At 32.3% G+C, this 16,652-nt stretch overlaps 8 protein-coding genes across 8 annotated transcripts; 4 read left to right on the top strand and 4 right to left on the bottom strand.

Annotated features, from left to right (window-relative positions):
* The first annotated feature begins 444 nt into the window (after positions 1 to 444).
* Chro.10313 (hypothetical protein) lies at positions 445 to 1,311 on the top strand. The annotated part of the gene is made up of 1 exon (XM_663287.1): positions 445 to 1,311. The coding sequence occupies one exon, from the start codon at positions 445 to 447 to the stop codon at positions 1,309 to 1,311; it is 867 nt and encodes a 288-aa protein (XP_668379.1).
* A 1,229-nt stretch (positions 1,312 to 2,540) lies between these two features.
* On the top strand, positions 2,541 to 2,765 carry Chro.10314 (hypothetical protein). Its single annotated transcript, XM_663286.1, has 1 exon — positions 2,541 to 2,765. One exon carries the CDS (start codon positions 2,541 to 2,543, stop codon positions 2,763 to 2,765), a length of 225 nt encoding a protein of 74 aa, XP_668378.1.
* A 154-nt stretch (positions 2,766 to 2,919) lies between these two features.
* Positions 2,920 to 3,441, bottom strand: Chro.10315 (OSJNBa0084K01.4). The annotated part of the gene is made up of 1 exon (XM_663285.1): positions 2,920 to 3,441. One exon carries the CDS (start codon positions 3,439 to 3,441, stop codon positions 2,920 to 2,922), a length of 522 nt encoding a protein of 173 aa, XP_668377.1.
* A 649-nt stretch (positions 3,442 to 4,090) lies between these two features.
* On the bottom strand, positions 4,091 to 5,185 carry Chro.10316 (hypothetical protein). The annotated part of the gene is made up of 1 exon (XM_663284.1): positions 4,091 to 5,185. The coding sequence occupies one exon, from the start codon at positions 5,183 to 5,185 to the stop codon at positions 4,091 to 4,093; it is 1,095 nt and encodes a 364-aa protein (XP_668376.1).
* A 332-nt stretch (positions 5,186 to 5,517) lies between these two features.
* Positions 5,518 to 6,495, top strand: Chro.10317 (syntaxin 5). Its single annotated transcript, XM_663283.1, has 1 exon — positions 5,518 to 6,495. The coding sequence occupies one exon, from the start codon at positions 5,518 to 5,520 to the stop codon at positions 6,493 to 6,495; it is 978 nt and encodes a 325-aa protein (XP_668375.1).
* Positions 6,496 to 6,593: 98 nt separating this feature from the next.
* Chro.10318 (ENSANGP00000003051) lies at positions 6,594 to 11,075 on the bottom strand. Its single annotated transcript, XM_663282.1, has 1 exon — positions 6,594 to 11,075. The coding sequence occupies one exon, from the start codon at positions 11,073 to 11,075 to the stop codon at positions 6,594 to 6,596; it is 4,482 nt and encodes a 1,493-aa protein (XP_668374.1).
* Positions 11,076 to 11,558: 483 nt separating this feature from the next.
* Chro.10319 (protein kinase domain) lies at positions 11,559 to 15,026 on the bottom strand. The annotated part of the gene is made up of 1 exon (XM_663281.1): positions 11,559 to 15,026. One exon carries the CDS (start codon positions 15,024 to 15,026, stop codon positions 11,559 to 11,561), a length of 3,468 nt encoding a protein of 1,155 aa, XP_668373.1.
* A 961-nt stretch (positions 15,027 to 15,987) lies between these two features.
* Positions 15,988 to 16,652, top strand: Chro.10320 (hypothetical protein; the record flags this gene model as incomplete). The annotated part of the gene is made up of 1 exon (XM_663280.1): positions 15,988 to 16,652. A coding segment is annotated over one exon (665 nt), but the record flags the coding sequence as incomplete, so codon positions are not given.

Here is a 16,652-nt window from a genome sequence, read left to right as displayed (position 1 = left end):
GCCTATTGAAAACTGAGCTTATAAGCATATATACCTGAATTAACGCTTTAGAACCAAACTACTGCCCAGATAAGACAAACCAGTTTTTTTTTGTTTATGGATTTTTATGCGTTTTTGCCTCTTGTAAATTTGACCTTTAGCACTTTTACCATTTACCGGTTAAAAAGTACTGCGCGCGCATTTCCGATTTGTAGTCAAAGAATTAGAAAAAAAATTATTACTGGAAGAAAAATTTTAAAGTTAAGAACTACGTACTTAGTCAACGGACCTATTTGATTACTATTCTGATTTATTCCATGAAAACTATATATCAAGCTTAGGTTCACCGAATATTAATTTTTTTTTCAAGACTGCCCTCCTAATCTAAGTCCTATTTTTTCGTCCAAATGGATCATGAGACCTTGATGAACCTGGATTAATTCAGTTTTTGAACATCCTGCTAAAATGAATTATAATGATTATGGGTGCTTTAAACCATTCATTCTTTCCACTTACAAGAGCTATTTCAATATTTCTCTTGGGAAAGCTCTTCAAATATGGAGTATTATTTGCATCATTTTTAATATATTAATTTACCAGATAACTTTCAAAAACCCAATTGGCCTCCCTTTTTTAGTATATACTGCAGATAAAACCACTTTTTATTATTATTATTTTACAATGCTTTCTTCATCCATTCTGGCTTTACTCACCTCCATATTTTCTACAAGAAAGCTTGCAATTTCCTGCTTATCTTTGACTTTAATCAATCTAATAGCTAACATAGCTATGCTGAAAAATATGAACTACATTTTTCTTGATAAATCTTCATTTGGAAATCGTTGCATTTTTGAATCCGAGTTTTTCCGAGATTGGAAGAAACCTTTACTGCAACAATGTTCTGAAAGCTATTCTAAGATTTGCATATCTAATGAAAAGTTCCATAGCGATCATCTGATTAGAAATTGTGGCATTTTAATACTTGAAGACGATTTAAGTTGTAGTAATTTTCAGAAACAACTCATTTCTAATGGTATTATTGATAAATTTGTCAATATTTGTATTAGCCCATCAAAGTACAAATATCAGGCTTACCTCACAATTTTCGTCACGTATTTGCACTACTTGTTCATTTTAATCACCACTCCAATTGGATTTTCTATTTTGAGAGTAGTTTACTCAATTTATTGCATTGTTTCTGTTGGAGGTACTGGATGGGAACATTTGTCAGCTGAGGAGTTATTGCTTTCACCTCAAGCCGGATTATTAAATGAAAATCCAATTATTCCTTTCAGATATTCGTTAAATGGCAAAAATTTTTTAAGAGTTTAATTATCATAATTATTATGTATGCCTATTTTACTAATGCATCAGTCTATTAATTACTTTGCTATATATACTAGACTATGAAATCTTTGTTAAAAAATTTGAGACATAGTTGCCTAAGTTTTTATTTATGTGTTAATCAAGCTTCAAGTTTAATGATAACTTACCTCCAGGAATAGATCCTGTAATTTCTTCCATAGCTTCTGCATCTAGACTTTCTTGTAACATGGGAAGAATAAATGCAATTCCCAGAGAAACTGCAGAAATCAAGACTAGAGGGTTTTTCAATAGGGATAATAAGTTTTGAAGTCCACCGTAGTTATCACTTTCTGCTTTTGTCGAGTATAAGGGCTTTATATTCAAAACATAACTATTTACTATTGCACCTGGTTTTCCTGTTTCAAAATCAAAAACACGCTTTTTACAAACAAGTCTTGTTCCATCCTTAGATTCTTGTTCGGTTATCTGTAGAATGTAGGAGTTGTATACATGTTCTGGTCCCAGAATTCTTAATAGGTATTCTCCTTTTGGTAAATTGTTGCTAAACAATAATTATACATTTTTTTTTTATAAATATGCACAACTTACATTTGAAAATGTCCAGACGAATTGGGATAAATTGGATGTTCTCTCCCGGTCAAATAAATCTGAGTTCTCATTAAAGAAGATTCAGGAGCATCTACTTTTCCAAAAATATCCATCTTTTCATCGCAATACACAGTATAAGTGAAAGAAAGGAATATAAAGCTGATTGAAAAAACAGTGATAAGGAAATAATTAAGCTCAGTAGAAACTTACCAAAAGTATAAAAGAATAATTCTTGTCAAATTATTATTCATTTCAAGAGTGCATAAATTGTGTTTATTAGTAATTCTTTAAATTTCAATTATTAATTAAAAAAAAAAATTTCCCTCCATTTAATTTCCTCACGCCAAAAGAAAAATTTGAGCACATCTTTTATTATTAGTTCAATATTTAAATCAACTCACAAATATATTTAGTATCATAATATAGTTTTTATATAGATTTATGAGTTCAGGCACGAAAGTTTCCTTTAAAATAATTCTCGCATCTGATAGAAATAGACCTTACAAGATGTAAGTTATTTATTATTGATAGTTATTGTTAATTAATTGCCAGACTATCAGTACCAGAGGATGCTCCATTTACTGCAGTGATTAAGTTTGCATCTGAACAGGTAAGTTTTTTTTTAAAGGCTCCATTTAGCATAAATTATGATTATTACTCTGAATGGTCAGTTTAAGGTATCTTCTGCCACAAGCGCAGTGATAACTTTGGAAGGAGTTGGAATAAATCCAAACAACACTGCAGGACAAATTTTCCTCAAGCATGGGTCAGAGCTACAACTAATTCCAAGAGATCGAGTTGGTTGTAGCATCAACTCCAACATTGTTCGCAATACATATGGTAAGGGGAATCTTTTTTATTTAATTTTTTAAAATGCTTCAAATCTATTGACCTATAGATTATGTAATTTGAAAGTGGATATAGATAATGAATAATATACAAAGGGGAGAAAAATTAAAACGCTAAAGTATTTTAAAACTCTAATTATATATAAATGAAAAAGTTACTTAACCCTATCAATATATTTTAATCGCTCATTTTGTCAGAATTTTCTTTAGACAAGTCATCTAGCAAACTTTTATATTCTTCTAAATGTTGTTTCATCTGATCCAAAAGTTGATTTTTCTCATTCACCTGCGCCTCTAATTCATCGCAAATCTGGTAATAGGTTTGTATTATTCTGAGCTTCTCCAATATATGGTTCATATTATTATATATTTTAATTATCTTCTTGACTGATGAAGTATCTACAACTCCCTTTCCTGAATTCTCCAAAAGTTTGAGTATTTCCATTTGAAACATTTCATTTAACATCATTAACTCTGCTGGCAAGTCAACATTGGATTCATTATACAAGATTGTGTCGCTATCTAACGGATGAATTGAAATATCCGAAGAGAGCTGAGAGCCAAAGCAAGTAAAGGGCCCCTCAATGCAGGGAGGTGGCTTTATTTTTGTTACTTTGTCTTCATGATCAAAGAGACGGAAGTATGGTGGTGGAGGTGGAAAAGATGAAACTATATTTTGTTGGCCATTTGCATTATCCATAGATAAGAATTTTTCGCGAATAATTGCAATTGGTCAAATATAATTAATTTTCGGATTTTGGCGCCTAGTTTTTATAATAAACACCAGTTATGAGAATATTTTCTGGAGAAACAGACTTGCTGATAAATGTGGAGTAAACCAAACTAGTAAACCCTTTGTTTTTAAGCCAAAATAGCCTATTAGTATAAATTAGTCAGTATGGAAACCTAGGTAATAACTATACTTTTTAAAACTTACCTACATGAGTCTAGAATGTATTTTGCTTTGAATCCGTAATTGCTTCTATAATCACTGGTTCCAGTGGACCAGGAAGAAATGGATGCAAGAAAATTAAAGCACTCTTCTGTATTATCGAAAATACCTTCTTGTGTAGCTATTCGATTGAGCATTTCGGCCCCAAGATGCTGTGAAATCAAGCATCTATGATGACAACAGGGGGACATTATTATAATAAGCATAGAACCACTTTTCATCTCTTTAATAGCGTTTTGGGATGATTTAAGACCTAAGTCGAATCCATTTCCGCACAAATGTTTAGAAATTACAAAAATCTTTAGAATTTCTTTCTTTGCAAAATTGTTAATTATAGTTTCCTCAAGCCTAAAATGCATCAATAAGTACATTTTTATAAAGATTTCAAGTGCTGAACTTACCTTGAAATATTGGGGCCGCCTCCATTTGATAAAGTCGTCAAGATATATTTAAGTTCTTCTTTACTGAGCTGTTCAACTTCTTCAATTGTCTGAATTTGTTTTCCTGATGAATCATGCATCCATATTTTTTGCTCAAGTAAAGTACTAATAATCCATGGTACATTTCCATTTCCCAAGCTTGAGTACATATGAGCTCTTATTGACTCTTTAGAAATGTCTTCACTATTGCAAACCAAAATTAGAGAATTAATATCAAACTGTTCAATATCAAGTCTTAATCTGATGGAGGAAATAGATTCATCAAGCTTTTCCATTTGTTTCCTCCTTGACTCTCTGTCAATTATCACACTTCTAAATTTAGAAGATTTAATCTTATTTTGAGGCTTTCCGCATTCTTTAATGAACCAATAAGACAAAATTGCATTTCCAGCTCCATACTCTATTATTAAAGAGTTTTCAGCATCAAATAAAAAGTTGTTATTTGAATTATTGCAAGATATAGAATTTTCACTATTAATTAGTCTCTTGGTGAATTCTTTGGAAATACTTATAGCTTGTAGTTCATGCCTATTCAAATTTAAATTATCAATATCTACCTGTCTTGATTCAAAATGGGGGTTTTTACCAAATTCACGTACACAAAAATCATGGAGTTTATCAACAAATTCCAATCTTTCTTTTGAAACTATTAATTTTTTCTTGGAGTCTGAATGATTGTTTTTAATCGCTTTTCGATTGATTTCTTCTATATGTGAAGTTTCAGTTACTTGTAATTTCTCTCTAATATTCAACAAGTTGTGAGGAGGTCCATTATTATGCATACAAAATGGCTGATTAAGTTCATATGCAATATCTCTAACTCTAGAGCACTTTCTAATATGAGATCTTATTTTATTTATAGAAACAAAATGTCTACCATCAATAAAACAAGGAATAATCTTGTTAACTAATTTTTCATGATTCTCATCACAAACTTGATCTTGTATTCCTTTGTGTAAGTTGCAGAAGTTGGAATCTCCATATCTAGGAAATTTGCAATTTCTAGATTTTGACTTTATAAAAAAAGTGCAAGTTTGTACCTGAATTTCCATAAAGAGTCAAGATTGACAATTTCTCAAAATATTTCTACCTTAAAAAAAAAATTCTATCAACAACTAATTCAAGGAATTCAGACATGAAAATTTTTCAGGTTTGCGTATTTCTGAAGTAACTTATTGTAGTAAAACAAACTTTTTTTTTTTGAATTCGGGAGATCTACCCAATTTCGTTGGCGCCTTTCGCTAGCCCCTCTTTAAATAATATACCTGTAATATTTGTGTTCATGCTATTAACCAAGTAAATCCGCCACATGTACATTAATAAGGCGAATAGATAAAAGGGAAATAGGTAAAGGATCAAATAAGTTTGATGGTGGAAAGTAAAGATGCTAAATAGCGACAGAACAGCAGATTTTTTTAATTTCGTAGAAAAGCATGACAGCACAAGAAGTGAGGGAAGGATAGGAAATTCTGGGCAATCGAACAGATATTCTAATTCGATCCAGGGTAGTCAATTTAATCTATTGGCATCAGAAATTAGCCAAGAAATGAACTCTACATCTTTAAAGATTGAGGAGTTGAATAGGATAGTTAAACAAAAAGGTCTTTTCAGGGATAGAACAAATCAAATACATCAGCTTACTGAGGATATTAAGACAAGCGTAACAGAACTAAACTCCAGGCTTGAAGTCCTACAGCAACATGCTCAACAAGGCTTTCCATCATCTGGCGGTTATTATCAAAGCAACCAACATTATATGACAATGGTAGAAACTTTGAAAGCAAGAATGCTTGATATTACACGAGACTTCAAGGATACACTTCAGAAAAGAACTGAAGTAATTCAGCAACAAGATTGGAGAAGGAATCTATATTCATATTCATCAAATTCAAATAATTTATCAGGTTTTACTGGGAGCTCAATAGGAGATTCAAAAACTTCGTTTAGTAGCGGAACAAAGTACTCTAAGATGAGTAGAGTTCCTTTTGATATAGAGAGTGGAGAACATGGTATGGATCAAGGGGGGACTGAGTTTGAATTTGGAGCAGCCCAAAGTATGATGCAACATCAAAATCAGTCTTTTTCATATGCAAGATCTAGAGCAGAAGCTGTAGAGAATGTTCAAAGAATGATTGGTGAGTTGGCACAAATCTTCCAGAAAGTTGCAGGAATGGTCACTCAGCAAGAGGAAATGATTCAAAGAATAGATGAAGATATCTCAAATACCTTTTCAAACGTTGAACATGGCCATGCAGAGCTTATTAAATACTATAACTATGTGAAATCCAACAGAGGTTTGATTATTAAGCTATTTTTACTATTGATTGCTTTCATCATATTCTATGTAATCTTCCTAACTTGAAAAAGATCTTAATTTAGAATTAAAAAAGAAGAAATAATATATAAATCAATTATAGAATTTTTATGCTAAGTATAAATAAAATATATTAAGTTATATAATTAATGCATATTTTTAAGTTGCTCAATTAGAGTTTCTAATTGGTTTACATTGTCAGGTAGTTTTAGTTTTCTTGCAGACTTGAATGAATGTAGTTCTTTTAAGACTAATTTCTGCAGATCTATAGGAAAATCAAGGAATAATTCTATAGTATCTCCGCATACAAATCCTCTGGGGGTTCCTGAACAATCATATTCAAAGTTATAACTTTCTTTCGTACTATTTAATTCCCATCTTAATGGTAGGTAATCCTTCCCACAAAGAACTCCCACTACTCCTGTAAATACAGAGGAGTTGGAGTTTCTTATAAATAACTTTTTCAAGTCCGAATCCCTTAAATTGTATACCTTATTTCTTAATTGTATGTCCATATTACTATTTTTTAAAGCATGAATGATTGCTTCTTCAATCAATACTAACTGAGAGAAAAATTTTGGATCATCTTTAATACTGAATAAAAGGTAGATTCCTCCTTGGGAACTCCCGAAAGCTATTTGTTCATCAAACATTAGTTTCCCAGGACTTTCTTCCATGCAATCTTGTCCACCTGTGCACTTTCTCGTCTCAGGATATGCTTGACTAAACTTCCCTTGTTGAAAGGTGGTTATTGATTCTCCAACATGAAGATGAGCAATACATGACAAGCTAGTGTAAGTTTCATCATTTTCTGGGTTTAAAGTTCGCATAAGGACTCTCAAATTTCGATTCTCATCAGAAATTAAGTACATATCCTTTGATAAGAATATCCCCTCTACTACCCAAGCTATGGAGTTATCTCTACAAACTTCGTGAAATTTACCAGTATATCTATCAAACTCCCAAAGTCCAACTGATCTCATCAGATCTCCAACAAGGATATATTCTTCATTCAAAATTTTAATAAACACTATCATTGTATGAGTACAATAAGTTTCTTTCCTCTTAAGTTCAATACTTGTCAATTCAAGATCCATTTCTGTGTTCATCCAAATATCAGATGAGCTCGAAGAGCTTGAACTAGAAGAATCTGCTAAATTTTTGGAAATGTGAAGTTCCAGGCAAATTAGTGAATTCTCAATAGAAATTAGTAATTGAGACATTTTGAATTCTTTTATTACAAATGGAGCGACTTCAGTCTCATATACGGCAGACTCTAATAGAGTATATGAATAATGTTTGTTGATAATTGAATAAAGCGTAATTTTTCCGAAATTCTCGGTTCCCATATTTGAGTTAGAATTTGAATCAATATTTGATTCAACTTTACTGGTACCAATGGCCAAGAAGGATCTAACATCATTTTCATCATTAGAAGCACGCAAAGTTACATATTCCAAACATGTTGGGTACGTATTGGTTTCTAAAAATTTGCAATAGTGAATCTTCATATCTTTTGCTGATATGAGGCAAATTACTGATTGTATAAATGTTAATTCATTTACTTTGATAGCATCTTTTTCATTATTTTCAATCATTTCAGATTCCAAAATAGGCTTGAGTATTGTGGATCTGCCCTTATATCTTTCCTTAACTCCGGCTACTGCATACATATTGAGATCCTTAATAAAGCAAACCTTTTCTGGAGTAAATTCAAGAGGAATGCTCCTACAATTGTACCTCTGAAGAGTGTCTACAAGTCCGATTTTTATTAAAGGTTGTTGGCTTGTTTTTCTTGAAATTTGGATTCCACCCAATTTCTCAGGATCTTGATTTGCCAAGTTATCAATATGAATTTCATTGGCGGCTTTTTCTTCATGAGTTATATACAAAATACATGTCTTGGTTGCATAATTATCTTTTTTGGTTAATTCTTGTTTTAGTAGAGGGCTTGGAGGTATTCTAATTTGGCATAGGAAAGGAATCCATGATGAATGTATGTTAAAGAAGCTCCATACGCCAAGCCCGTGTTTTCCTTTACCAGAGTTATAACTCCAAAACAAGACTTTAGGTTGTTCACAACAAATGAAAAAATGTCTATTTAAGCTTTCAGAAATTTCCGTCTCGTAAATTTCAGAAATAAAGCTATTGGAGATTTTCCATGTATTATAATGGTTAAATCTACAATTATCCTTTAATTCGACCTTTTCTTGCCCATTTCTCATTAACTTTCTTATTGAATCTTTGGAAATATATTGCAATTGCAAGTACCCGTTATTTGTGCCAACTATCAGTCCAATAAATTCTTCTGTATGTTTTTTATTCTGTGTTTCAATCATCCTTTCTAGCTCAAAGACCTTTAAAGAGGTAACCATAGTCTCATATTCTCGAAACTCAGTTTCAATATTCAATAAAAGTTCAAAATTTGGGATTTTTCCAGTTTCCTGCTTATTGTAATAAATACAACTTAATTTACTTCCATTCATCCATGTCCCTAAGATGATAAGTATATAGTTGTCTATAGAAAAGAGTCCCATAATACAAACTTCATCCATTGTATTCGAAATTGAATTATTTAGTATATTCTTTTCATTATTCAAATCTTTACTTTCTTCTGATAAGTGATTGATTCCCAAGTCCTCGGAGATTAGTTCAAAAAGTTCAGTTTTAGTTTTGAAATAAATCAAGCTAAGAACACTTTCATCATCAAACCTATACAATAACAATAATCCAGTACCAGTACAGATGACAACAACTTCGTTTTTTTCACAAAAATCAAACTTCTCAATATATTCCAAACCAGAATCGGCAATAGGAGGGAGATTATCTTTTAGCAACCATTTCTTATGATGATCATTGGTCTCTCCTGTGGGGAACAATCCTGAAGGAGTTACTTGATAGGAGTAGTTACCTCTAAAAGTACAAACTTTGATTGTTTCCTCATCTTTCACAAGCCCCCGTAGTTCGCACTTTTCGAAGTTAATAAAAAATTTCTTATGAGAAACAGGACTTGAATTTTTCCCTTTTGGTTGGTTGGGATTTTCTTTATTAAAGCTATCAACAGAATCCATTACTTTATAATCATCTCTGCCTTTCTCATAACTCCATGCTATTTTGTAGCAATAAGAATGATCAATTCCTGTCACAATAACTTTGCCAATAGTGCTACAAAGTGAGAATATCCTTGTAATTTGCCCTACAAATGAGTCGTTACTTATATATATGTTCTGGAGACCAATACCGTTACAAATCAACTTCAAAGCTCCTCCTGATCCAAATCCGCAAGCTGCAATAAGTGGTAAAGGGTCTCTTTTTGATATTTGGCTTGGAATATCTTCATATTTAGTTTCTTCTTTTCTATCAAAATTTGTAAAAAGGAGATCTTTTATCGGGCCAATATTTGGCAAACTCGAAATAATATAAAAATTGTTATTTTTGGAATATAATAACAAGGAATCTGAAAGCTTTGAAGCTAGAAAGAATAAATCGTCCCCCAGATTTACGATTCTAGAGAATGGAGAGTATCTATTGAGTATATTCAGTCTAATATCAACTACTTTGTCGATATCATCTTGATCATACTCTACAAGCATTATAAAAAGCCGACCCAGATTGTCTAGAACCAGCCATCTTGAACCGTCATCCAGGTTCAAAATATCAGTTATTGATAAAGGAGAGAGACCAATATCCATTCCACTGAATGCTGATGAATTAAATCTGCTTGTCACTATTTTTTGGTTACTTGAAATAGTTTCTGAATTTTTGGTTTTATTTGGCATAATTTCCTCAATCGATCGGTACTCTACAATCCCATCTCCAAATAAAAAGAAACCCTTAACCATTTTTTGTTTTTTAGACCTATAATATAGTGGGGCTATTTTGAAGACATTTTGTTGCATAACATGGCCCATATTTGTATTATAAGACCACTTACGTAGATCAATCGGTAGTTCAATAATTTTCATCAGTCTAGGATCTTTTGAATACCCTGAATCATATAAAATTCCCAATAGGCTCCTTTCATTTGTAGTATTTGCTAGGCAAACATCAGTTATAGATAGTTCTGAAAGTCGGATAATTAAAGGGGAAGTAAAAACAGCCTTATTTTCTTCATCTTTGCTCGAAATTTCACATCCCACAACCTGTAGACAACCCTCATAAGCCAAAATCACTATTCTATTCTTTTCAGAATGAACCATCATTTTAATTAATTGTGATTTTCTTAAATTCTCTCTATACAAGGAAACCTTATCTAATATGCTCATACATAAAATCTTCTCAGAATCAGAATTCAGCAAATATGCCCTTAGTAAAATGAGCTCATATTCCCTGGTAAAAATCAAAACATCATCGAAATCCTGGTTTTTTGGACGAAATCTATCAATTTCTATTATGTCCTTGTATATTTCTACTGTCCCAACTTTATTCAAAGCAGGTATGTCAACAATTTCATCATCCAAAAGTTTCTCATCAAAAAAAACTGCATCCTTATTAATTTCATATATTTCCATACTTCTTGTTTTTATTGCTAATAGTCTAATTATACCATCTCCAAATAAATCCACCTTTAAAATCCCTTTAAAAGACCCCGATTCAAAGGCTGTCACCACATAGTTATACTGAGACATCTTGATTCAGCCATTTCAGCACAGACTGAAAATGTGGCAGCTATCTAATTTTTATTCTTCTATTAACTCTTCACACGCACAGATTTTTGTTGCTTTAATTCTGCAATTTCAATTAAACTTTAATATTAAGAAAATAATTTACCGCCAAGTGTTTGATGCACTACTATGCCGGCATACAATTATCTTTCAAAGACCACACAAATTGGAATTCACTAACAAAAAAAAAATATAATTGCTCGAAATTTTAAAAGCCTCATTTTTGTAAGCAATTAAAAGCAACTATTATATGGTCATTTACCTACATGCAAACTATTTGAAAAGTTAATTCTATCTCTTATGTATAATATAATTTCTATGAATATTCTGTATAAATATGAAAAGGATATTTTCTTGCTGGGGGAGCCTTATTTATGACTCCCTTTTTCATTACCCTTATCATCTTCAAATAAAACACTTTTTTTTCTTACTATATAACAATTTTTGTTATACAGCTCTTAACTGAGATAAAGCTTTAATATCATTCTTTTGATTATTCACAATTGAATGGCCACTACTCAATTTATATTGATTAATATAACTCAATTGTTTCAATATCTTCTTCTCGCTATTGACTAGATAATCAAATACTTCCTTTGAAGATGCCCTGAGATCAGGATTAGGTCTTAGACACATGGTAATCAAGTTGTATAAAGAATCGGGAAGTGGAGGAATTTTCAATTCTCCTTCAATTTTGTTTGAATGAATCAGGTTATAGAGTGTTGAGTGCTTACCACTTTCATCAACTTTATCCAAAACATGCTGCAAAGGAGTCCTCTTGCATAAGATTTCTAAAAAGATGCAACCCATACTCCAAACGTCCACCTTCTCATTAGCGTTTGAATTAGGTCTCGCTGGGTCAGTACACCCCACAATTTCTGGAGGCGCATATTGCCATGTAACTGCTGTACAGCATGTTATAGTATTATAATGGAGTTCCTCAGCATCACCAAAATCACAAATTCGAATATTGTAATTCTCATCAATAAGAATATTATTTGACTTGAGATCTTTATGTACTATTTTTGGAGACAAAGAGTGTAAAAATCTTATTGAATCTGCCAATTGATACATCACTTTGTACCTATATTCCACGCTTTCTCTAAAAGCTTTACTACGAGAACCATTACCATGAATCAACTTGAACAAATCACCTGTCCTGATATATTCCGTTACCAACCAAATTTCATATTCATTAATCCTAATTCCTCCAATTAGATTTAAGATATTTGGATGCCTGTTACACCTATAAAGTAACTTCCATTCAGTATAACATCTATATCTTGACATTAATGGGTCTGAATCATGAATTCTTTTTTGGGGACATTTTACAGCTGCAACACATTCATTATGCCTTACCTTATATACTGTGCAAAATGTTCCTCTATTGATACTATCCCATTCCCTTCCCTTCCCAGGAGTAGAACCTTTTACTTGGCTCACATTTGTCTCACCATCCTGAGAATTTGTGGGGAATCTTTTAACTTTTATTGCACTTGGTTCCGAAGAAATTGGGCGTGTTAGAAACTCTATATCACCTACATACATTTCTTTTGGTAGAGGAGGAAATTGGCTTGAATCCGCTAAATACTGATACATTTTATTTACATATCCTTTTCTTGTATTTTGATTTCTATAATTGAGATTCTCCTCTCTGGTATAATTTTCCTTGTGAATAGAGCTCCCTCCAATAGGAGCCTTACTGGACCCAACATAATTTTTTACAGTTCTAACTAATCTATATCCAAGGTTTTGAGGAACTCCCACAGGAGCTCTTCTATAAATATGAGAATTCAAACCTCCATCAAAAATTCTTCCACCCCGTGAGCTTCCAGGGACTAATCCATTTATTGGATTACTTCCTTGAGTATTAGAAGCTTGAGATTGCTTTGGTAGAGAATTGCCAGTATAGCCGACAGTACCAGGTATTATATTAATATTTGAGTTAATCTTGGGATTGTTCATCTCAATAACTCCAGGGCTTCCAACTCCACCCGGCACAACAGGATAATTCGGAATAAATAAAGGAGCTACAGGCGTATATACCGTCTCCTTATATTCATTACTACCCATAACATTCATATTTCTTGGAGAATTTGATCCATTTGATGAGCTCATAATACCATTATTCCCTGTAATCTCTGTTGTAACATATTTACATGCATCATCACTTGAAAGTTGAGGAGGAACAGTTTTAACCTTAAGATTACTTGCAATATCTCTATACCTTACCATTGGAGTTACAAGATAATCCAAAGTACTTCTATAATTAACTACTGGACTAGCCTGAGGGATAAATCCCTTATGTAAATCATGCTCATTCTCACTCTTTATCTTTTCTTGAGTATTACTGCTCTCTTTAACCATTGTTTTCGTAGTATCCAAATTAGTATTGGAAGGTCTCTCTTGTATTGCCTTAGCATTAACGACATGATTACTCATTGTCACACTCCCAGTATCACTAGACGTTGTTGTTGTAAGTGAAAGAGTCTGAAAATTCCCATTATTTGTTCTTAAAACTTGTTTAGAAGCCTGAGCAGTTTGTTTGCTAGAAGATACGTTCTCCTTTCTCTTTATATTGTCTTCTTCCAAAGTTTTTACTTGTATTGGAATCCCAAGCCCAAAAGATGAAATAGGCTGGCATACGCTTCCAGCAGAACCTACAGAGCCTACAGTCCCATTTCTGGGATGACTCACACTACTAGCAGCAGCTTCATTACTTGATTGAAGCCTTGTTTCTTGGTTCACATCCAAAAGCTCTGCGCCAGAAGATTGATTCGAATCTATATTAGTGAAACCATTGTTTGGAACGTGAGACATACTTCTATAACCAACTAACGGAGTTCCAAACCCTAATATTTGGTTATTTATCGAATTACATAGATAAGAATTCGTGTTTGGTAATGCATTTATCGCTCCCACTCCGACTGGATAAAGTCCAGGTAATTCTTTTCCTAGAATTAAATTATTTGTCCCAACAATAGCTTCTTGAGAGTACAAATTCTTGTGTACTATTCCATGCCCCAGAGATCCAGCAAGTCCATTGCTACCCATTTCAACTTGATTATGAGTATATATAGGCTGATAGACGATTTTATTTGTTTGAGGAATAACCCTTTTAGTAATTAGTGGAGTGTTATAAACAATCTGATGCTGTTTACCTACCATTTGAACTGGAATCTGCCTAAATTGTATTATGGGAGAAGGCACAATTATTGAATTAGGATTTGGAGCATTTGGGATTTGCGCCACTTCCTTTTCAGAACCAGAATGCATTGTATCTGCTTGCTCAACAATTTTATGAGCTACCTTAAACTTATTCTTTCCATAGGAGTATTTTGCATGTACTGGTCTGCCACTAACATGTGCTATAATTTGCAACTGTGAGTTATCACCATTCTTTTCATAGGCTAATTTTGAAGCTGCTCCTCCATTACTTTTTGAAGTTGTTTTGCTCGATGGGTTCGGCTTGCTTCCAGAACTTAATAAAGTTGCTGAGTTACTTGCTTCAAGTCTTGAATTAACAATTTGGCCTTCTCCAGAAGTTGGATTCTCATCTTCAACATCAGTCCCAACTGCAACAATGTCACCGCCTCTAATTTGATGAACACCCATTATATCACTTACATTCTGCCTTCCGATATTTGGTTTTTGGTTAACTGGTACCTCCGAGAAGTTTGTTTCATTAACCGACTGAACAGTATCTCCATACCCAAATAAAGACATGAAATTGTTGGCTATTGCTCTAAATGCAGAATCCCCCACTGCTTTGTTATTTTTAGAAGCTCTCTTATGCTCATTATTCTGGAATTGCGAATTTATACTATGTGATTTGGAGTTTTCATTCGCATAAATATCATCAGAAATTATATTATTGGAAATATTACTTGTGTTCTCTTTTACCAGACCGATCATTCTATAACCCTTTCTCTCTCCTATCACCGATGTTGATGTTTATTTATGTTGAAGTCGCTCTTTCCGTCATGAAATTACTTATCACCTTCCATTAATTATTATTGTCCCTAAGATCCTTTTTGCTACCTATTGCCTTTTTATCCTTATACCCACTAAGATTCAATTTTAACATGAAAGAGAGACAGCTGACGTTGTGTGGGTTTGTGGCACTAATTACATTATCGAGAAGTGGACAGTTCAAGAATAAATCAAATTTTGATTCAAATCTATTTAAAATGACTCATTATTTATTTAAAAGAAAGTATCACTCAACGGTTGACTTTTTTGTAGAATTATTCCTCAATCAACATTTAATCCTCGAAATTAAATAATTATTACCTCCACAAAAATAGTGATTGGCGCCAAACTTCTTTAATTAAATGATTAAAAAAAAGATTAAGGGATAATGAAATATACTCGTTTCAAGTAACTTTTGGTTAATTATAGGTGTAACAAGTTTAGTATTTTTTTTTTTTTTTAGTGAGAACATTATATATCTTTGAACTCCTAGCTGCACCTTTTTTTCAATTAGTTTGTTAGGCAAACCATTTCAGGAGTTATTTCTATAGGGAAAAAAAAGGATTTAATATTGATGTGTGTAAGTATTCAAAAGTGTTCTTCTTGTTTAACATCTTAACAGATTATTGTATTTTTGCCTCATTAATGATAGTAATAGCGGGATGTGAAGGCAGGTTATGAGGTAACAATGAAGAACCAAGGATATAATGATAGGAAATTAGGTAGAATAAAAATCTTGCAAAGAAAATCATGAAACACGTTTTTTAGTTTACATTTTTTTTGACAAGTTATTATCTTATTTATATTATTTGTAAAACTAAACCATTGATTGAAATAAATGTAACTTTTAATACAAATTACATTTTTGAAAGAATAAACATTAAAGGTTTAAATTGAAATATTAATGAACAATTTAAGAAATATATCAAAAAGTGGTATTGGGTATAGTTTTTGTCGCTTGTTAGTCAGGAAAACACATAATTTGTTTGGATTCAAATTTTTGAATATTGGCATTAATCAAATTAATCTTGCAAGAGCAGCTAGGTTTAATTCAACCATTAAAGACTCGAACACTGGTGAAAATAACAAATACGTTTACTTTGGGGATCGTATTGTGGACAAAGATACTAAAAGGAAGCTAATTGAACAGGTTTTTAGCTCAGTTTCGAATAAATATGATTTAATGAATGATTTGATGAGTCTTGGATTACATAGGTGTTGGAAGGACATATTTGTAGAGAATATCATTTCACCAGAATCATTTTTGAGAATAAAAAGAGAGAAGGACGAAGATTTCTCAAATGTAACTATTTTGGATGTTGCTGGAGGAACAGGAGATATTTCTTTTAGAATTATTGATAAGTTCAGAAAAGATAATATTGAGGTCTTACCAAATATTATAGTTGTCGACTCTAATAATGAAATGATTGAGCAAGGACAGCTAAAATCAATTGAAAAAGGAGACTGCAGCATTATTTGGATTAAAGATGATGGAGAACAACTTAGTCAAATTCCTAGTAACAGTGTAGATGTTGTTGCGATATCGTTTGGAATTCGCAACTTTACAAA

Source organism: Cryptosporidium hominis (genome assembly GCF_000006425.1).
Source record: "Cryptosporidium hominis TU502 chromosome 1 CHRO011085, whole genome shotgun sequence".
NCBI classification, from domain to species: Eukaryota; Apicomplexa; class Conoidasida; order Eucoccidiorida; family Cryptosporidiidae; genus Cryptosporidium; species Cryptosporidium hominis.
The sequence above is the reverse complement of the archived record's forward strand: the minus strand, read 5'-3'. Positions and strand labels throughout refer to the sequence as shown.